The sequence below is a fragment of the Oncorhynchus masou genome, chromosome 8, assembly GCF_036934945.1.
Source record: "Oncorhynchus masou masou isolate Uvic2021 chromosome 8, UVic_Omas_1.1, whole genome shotgun sequence".
Classification (NCBI taxonomy): Eukaryota; Metazoa; Chordata; class Actinopteri; order Salmoniformes; family Salmonidae; genus Oncorhynchus; species Oncorhynchus masou.
In genome coordinates this window covers 1,634,407-1,642,054 of record NC_088219.1, presented here as the reverse complement: position 1 = coordinate 1,642,054, position 7,648 = coordinate 1,634,407, and the positions used below count along the sequence as shown (strand labels likewise).

The 7,648-nt window shown below is 35.9% G+C and overlaps 1 protein-coding gene across 1 annotated transcript in view; it reads right to left on the bottom strand.

Annotated features, from left to right (window-relative positions):
• Positions 1 to 7,648, bottom strand: part of LOC135543701 (protocadherin Fat 3) — a 290,068-nt gene that overhangs the window by 132,748 nt on the left and 149,672 nt on the right. Inside the window, exon 39 of the mRNA XM_064971068.1 lies at positions 6,010 to 6,306. Within this exon, the coding sequence (XP_064827140.1) occupies positions 6,010 to 6,306 (297 nt within the window). The remainder of the gene's footprint in view (positions 1 to 6,009; positions 6,307 to 7,648) is intronic.

Here is a 7,648-nt window from a genome sequence, read left to right as displayed (position 1 = left end):
TATTGTATTGTATGGTATGGTATTGTATGGTATTGTATTGTATGGTATTGTATGGTATAGTATGGTATTGTATTGCATGGTATGGTATTGTATGGTATTGTTTTGTATGGTATTGTATGGTATTGTGTTGCATGGTATGGTATTGTATGGCATTGTTTTGTATGGTATTGTATTGTATTGTATTGTATGGTATTGTATTGTATGGTATTGTATTGTATGGTATGGTATGGTATGGTATGGTATTGTATGGTATTGTGTTGTATTGTATTGTATTGTATGGTATTGTATTGTATGGTATGGTATTGTATTGTATGGTATTGTATGGTATTGTATGGTATTGTATGGTATTGTATTGTATGGTATGGTATTGTATGGTATTGTATGGTATTGTATGGTATGGTATGGTATGGTATTGTATTGTATTGGATGGTATTGTATTGTATGGTATGGTATTGTATTGTATTGTATGGTATTGAATTGTATGGTATTGTATTGTATGGTATGGTATTGTATTGTATGGTATTGTATTGTATGGTATTGTATTGTATGGTATAGTATGGTATTGTATGGTATTGTATTGTATGGTATTGTGTTGTATTTTTTTTTTAATTTTACCTTTATTTTACTAGGCAAGTCAGTTAAGAACAAATTCTTATTTTCAATGACGGCCTATGAACATGGTATGGTATTGTATGGTATTGTATGGTATTGTATTGGATGGTATTGTATGGTATTGTATGGTATGGTATGGTATGGTATGGTATGGTATGGTATGGTATTGTATTGTATGGTATGGTATTGTATGGTATTGTATTGTATGGTATGGTATGGTATGGTATGGTATTGTATGGTATGGTATTGTATTGTATGGTATGGTATGGTATTGTATGGTATGGTATGGTATGGTATTGTATTGTACGGTATGGTATTGTATTGTATGGTATTGTATGGTATTGTATTGTATGGTATGGTATTGTATGGTATTGTATTGTATGGTATTGTATGGTATTGTATGGTATGGTATTGTATTGTATTGGTATTGTATGGTATGGTATGGTATTGTATGGCATTGTATGGTATTGTATTGTATGGTATTGTATGGTATTGGATTGTATGGTATTTTATGGTATGGTATTGTATGGTATGGTATTTTATGGTATGGTATTGTATGGTATGGTATTGTATGGTATGGTATTGTATGGTATGGTATTGTATGGTATTGTATTGTATTGTATTGTATTGTATGGTATTGTATGGTATTGTATGGTATTGTATGGTATTGTATTGTATGGTATGGTATGGTATTGTATGGTATTGTATTGTATTGGTATTGTATGGTATGGTTTTGTATTGTATGGCATTGTATGGTATTGTATTGTATGGTATTGTATGGTATTGGATTGTATGGTATTTTATGGTATTGTATTGTATGGTATGGTATTGTATGGTATTGTATGGTATTGTATTGTATGGTATTGTATGGTATTGTATGGTATGGTATGTTACTGTATGGTATGGTATGGTACTGTATGGTATGGTATAGTATGGTATTGTATTGTATGGTATTGTATGGTATTGGATTGAATGGTATTGTATGGTATTGTATGGTATGGTATTGTATGGTATGGTATTGTATGGTATTGTATTGTATGGTATGGTATGGTATGGTATTGTATGGTATTGTATTGTATGGTATGGTATTGTATGGTATTGTATTGTATTGTATGGTATTTTATTGGTATGGTATGGTATAGTATGGTATTGTATTGTATGGTATGGTATTGTATGGTTTGGTATTGTATGGTATGGTATTGTATTGTATGGTATTGTATGGTATTGTATTGTATGGTATGGTATGGTATTGTATGGTATGGTATGGTATTGTATGGTATTGTATGGTGGTATTGTATTGTATGGTATAGTATGGTATGGTATTGTGTTGTATTGTATTGTATGGTATTGTATGGTATTGTGTTGCATGGTATGGTATTGTATGGTATTGTTTTGTATGGTATTGTATTGTATTGTATGGTATTGTATGGTATTGTATTGTATGGTATTGTATTGTATTGTATTGTATTGTATGGTATGGTATGGTATTGTATGGTATTGTATGGTATTGTGTTGTATTGTATTGTATTGTATGGTATTGTATTGTATGGTATGGTATGGTATTGTATGGTATTGTATGGTATTGTGTTGTATTGTATTGTATTGTATTGTATGGTATTGTATTGTATGGTATAGTATTGTATGGTATTGTATGGTATGGTATTGTATGGTATGGTATGGTATTGTATTGTATGGTATAGTATGGTATGCTATTGTGTTGTATTGTATTGTATGGTATTGTATGGTATTGTGTTGCATGGTATGGTATTGTATGGTATTGTATTGTATGGTATTGTATTGTATGGTATGGTATTGTATTGTATGGTATTGTATTGTATGGTATTGTATTGTATGGTATTGTATTGTATGGTATTGTATTGTATTGTATGGTATTGTATTGTATGGTATTGTATGGTATTGTGTTGCATGGTATGGTATTGTATGGTATTGTTTTGTTTTGTATTGTATTGTATTGTATGGTATTGTATTGTATGGTATGGTATTGTATGGTATTGTATTGTATGGTATTGTATGGTATAGTATGGTATTGTATTGCATGGTATGGTATTGTATGGTATTGTTTTGTATGGTATTGTATGGTATTGTGTTGCATGGTATGGTATTGTATGGTATTGTTTTGTATGGTATTGTATTGTATTGTATGGTATTGTATTGTATGGTATGGTATGGTATGGTATTGTATGGTATTGTATGGTATTGTGTTGTATTGTATTGTATTGTATGGTATTGTATTGTATGGTATGGTATTGTATTGTATGGTATTGTATGGTATGGTATTGTATTGTATGGTATGGTATTGTATGGTATTGTATTGTATGGTATTGTATGGTATGGTATGGTATGGTATGGTATTGTATTGTATTGGATGGTATTGTATTGTATGGTATGGTATTGTATTGTATTGTATGGTATTGTATTGCATGGTATTGTATTGTATGGTATGGTATTGTATTGTATGGTATTGTATTGTATGGTATTGTATTGTATGGTATAGTATGGTATTGTATGGTATTGTATTGTATGGTATTGTATTGTATTTTTTTTAAATTTTACCTTTATTTTACTAGGCAAGTCAGTTAAGAACAAATTCTTATTTTCAATGACGGCCTATGAACATGGTATGGTATTGTATGGTATTGTATGGTATTGTATTGGATGGTATTGTATGGTATTGTATGGTATGGTATTGTATGGTATTGTATTGTATGGTATGGTATGGTATGGTATTGTATTGTATGGTATGGTATTGTATGGTATTGTATTGTATGGTATGGTATGGTATGGTATGGTATTTTATGGTATGGTTTTGTATTGTATGGTATGGTATGGTATTGTATGGTATGGTATGGTATGGTATTGTATTGTACGGTATGGTATTGTATTGTATGGTATTGTATGGTATTGTATTGTATGGTATGGTATTGTATGGTATTGTATTGTATGGTATTGTATGGTATTGTATGGTATGGTATTGTATTGTATTGGTATTGTATGGTATGGTATGGTATTGTATGGCATTGTATGGTATTGTATTGTATGGTATTGTATGGTATTGGATTGTATGGTATTTTATGGTATGGTATTGTATGGTATGGTATTTTATGGTATTGTATTGTATGGTATGGTATTGTATGGTATTGTATTGTATTGTATTGTATTGTATGGTATTGTATGGTATTGTATGGTATTGTATGGTATTGTATGGTATTGTATTGTATGGTATGGTATGGTATTGTATGGTATTGTATTGTATGGTATTGTATGGTATTGTATGGTATTGTATTGTATTGGTATTGTATGGTATGGTATTGTATTGTATGGCATTGTATGGTATTGTATTGTATGGTATTGTATGGTATTGGATTGTATGGTATTTTATGGTATTGTATTGTATGGTATGGTATTGTATGGTATGGTATTGTATGGTATTGTATTGTATGGTATTGTATGGTATTGTATGGTATGGTATGTTACTGTATGGTATGGTATGGTACTGTATGGTATGGTATAGTATGGTATTGTATTGTATGGTATTGTATGGTATTGGATTGAATGGTATTGTATGGTATTGTATGGTATGGTATTGTATGGTATGGTATTGTATGGTATTGTATTGTATGGCATGGTATTGTATGGTATGGTATTGTATGGTATGGTATTGTATGGTATTGTATTGTATTGTATGGTATTTTATTGGTATGGTATGGTATAGTATGGTATTGTATTGTATGGTATGGTATTGTATGGTTTGGTATTGTATGGTATGGTATTGTATTGTATTGTATGGTATTGTATGGTATTGTATTGTATGGTATGGTATTGTATGGTATGGTATTGTATGGTATGGTATGGTATTGTATGGTATTGTATGGTATTGTATGGTATTGTTTGGTATTGAATCCGGTCTTTTAGTGCTAAATACGACTGCTAGAATCCTGACTAGAACCAAAAAATGTCATCATATTACTCCAGTGCTCGCCTCCCTACACTGGCTTCCTGTTAAGGCAAGGGCTGATTTCAACGTTTTACTGCTAACCTACAAAGCATTACATGGGCTTGCTCCTACCTATCTCTCTGATTTGGTCCTGCCGTACATACCTACACGTACACTACGGTCATAATATGCAAGCCTCCTAATTGTCCCTAGAATTTCTAAGTAAACAGCTGGAGGCATGGCTTTCTCCTATAGAGCTCCATTTTTATGGAATGGTCTGTCTACCCATGTGAGAGACGCAGACTCGGTCTCAACCTTTAAGTCTTTACTGAAGACTCATCTCTTCAGTGGGTCATATGATTGAGTGTAGTCTGGCCCAGGGGTGGGAAGGTGAACGTAAAGGCTCTGGAGCAACGAACCACACTTGCTGTCTCTGCCTGGCCAGTTCCCCTCTTTCCACTGGGATTCTCTGCCTCTAACCCTATTACAGGGGCTGAGTCACTGGCTTACTGGTGCTCTTTCATGCCGTCCCTAGGAGGGGTGCGTCATTAGAGTGGGTTGAGTCACTGACGTGATCTTCCTGTCTGGGTTGGCGCCCTCCCTTGGATTTGTGCAGTAGCGGAAATCTTTGTGGGCTATACTCGGCCATGTCTCAGGTTGGTAAGTTGGTGGTTGAAGATGTCCCTCTTGTGGTGTGGGGGCTGTGCTTTGGCAAATTGGGTGGGGTTATATCCTGCCTGTTTGGCCCTGTCCGGGGGTATCGTTGGATGGGGCCACAGTGTCTCCCGACCCCTCCAGTCTCAGCCTCCAGTATTTATGCTGCAGTAGTTTATGTGTCGGGGGGCTGGGGTCAGTATGTTATATCTGGAGTAGTTCTCCTGTCTTACCCGGTGTCCTGTGTGAATTTAAGTATGCTCTCTACCTGTCCCAGACCTGCTGTTTTCAACTCTCTAGAGACAGCAGGAGAGGTAGAGATACTCTTAATGATCGGCTATGAAAAACCAACTGACATTTACTCCTGAGGTGCTGACCTGTTGCGCCCTCGACAACTACTGTGATTATTATTATTTGATCATGCTGGTCATCTATGAACATTTGAACGTCTTGGCCATGTTCTGTTATAATCTCCACCCGGCACAGCCAGAAGAGGACTGGCCACCCCTCATAGCCTGGTTCCTCTCTAGGTGTCTTCCTAGGTTTTGGCCTTTCTAGGGAGTTTTTCCTAGCCACCGTGCTTCTACACCTGCATTGCTTGCTGTTTGGGGTTTTAGGCTGGGTTTCTGTACAGCACTTTGAGACATCAGCTGATGTAAAAAGGGCTGTATAAATACATTTGACTTGATTTGTATGTGTGTGTGTGTGTGTGTGTGTGTGTGTGTGTGTGTGTGTGTGTGTGTGTGTGTGTGTGTGTGTGTGTGTGTGTGTGTGTGTGTAACTCTAACCTGTAGTGAAGGGTCTCCCTCCATGACAGTGTATATAACACTCTGTCCCTGGGGGCTGGTAGCGTTGATATACAGGACCGGCGTGGACACGGGGACATCCTCCCTCACTGTGATGCCATAGAAAGGCTTGTCAAACACCGGCATGGCCTTATTCATGATAGTGACCGGTAGCTCCACCTCACTGGACAGGGAAGGGGAGCCGCCATCTTGCGCTACGATGGTGAGTTTGTATTCAGCGTTGGACAGGTCGGCTTCGAGGGAGCGCTTGAGGATCAGTTCACCTCTTAGAGGGTCCACCTGGAGAGGAGGAGAGAAACTTCATTTTGTCTTGACAGAGTAAGTTGTGATAAATCTGTGGCTGATCTCACACAGTGTCTTCCTGTCTAAAATACATACAGTACCAGTCAAAAGTCTGGGTTTTACTTCATTTGTACTATTTTCGACATTGTGGAATAGTGAGGACATCAAAACTAGGACATAACACATATGGAATCATGTCATCACCAAACATTTGTTATATTTGAGCCAACAAGTGCTCAGCATATGTGGGAACTCCTTCAAGACTGTTGGAAAATAATTCCAGGTGAAGCTGGTTGAGAGAATGCCAAGAGTGTGCGAAGCTGTCATCAAGGCAACGGGTGGCTACTTTGAAAAATCCAAAATCTAAAATATATTTGATTGACACTTTGGGGCTACGACATGACTCCATATGTGTTATTTCATAATGTTGATGTCTTCACTATTATTCTACAATGTAGAAAATAGTAAAAATAAAGAAAAACCCTTGAATGAGTAGATGTGTCTAAACTTTTGACTGCTACTAGGAATGTATTTATTATTATTATTATTATTATTTATTTATGTAATGTATCTACTGTATACTAGCAGGAGGTGTGGGACTCGAGAATGTAATGTTTTTATAGTATATTACTAGCAAAAACACGTTTAATTTCCCCACGTCTATTGTTAGGGGTCAAAGGTGAAAATACAGATTCATTTGCAGATGTGTATCAGACCAACTGGAACAAAGGCAAACTGGTAACTGGAACAACTGGTAACTGGAACAACTGGTAACTGGAACAACTGGTAACTGGAACAACTGGTAACTGGAACAACTGGTAACTGAAACAACTGGTAACTGAAACAACTGGTAACTGGAACAACTGGTAACTGGAACAATTGGTAACTGGAACAACTGGTAACTGGAACAACTGGTAACTGGAACAACTGGTAACTGGAACAACTGGTAACTGAAACAACTGGTAACTGAAACAACTGGTAACTGGAACAACTGGTAACTGGAACAACTGGTAACTGGAACAACTGGTAACTGGAACAACTGGTAACTGAAACAACTGGTAACTGAAACAACTGGTAACTGGAACAACTGGTAACTGGAACAACTGGTAACTGGAACAACTGGTAACTGAAACAACTGGTAACTGAAACAACTGGTAACTGGAACAACTGGTAACTGGAACAACTGGTAACTGGGACAACTGGTAACTGGAACAATTGGTAACTGGAACAACTGGTAACTGGAACAAAGGTAAACTACTACTTCAAGTAAACAAAAAATATTAATAATAATAATAAAATATTACTGGAACATCGATATTGAAAGGACTTAAACACAGAC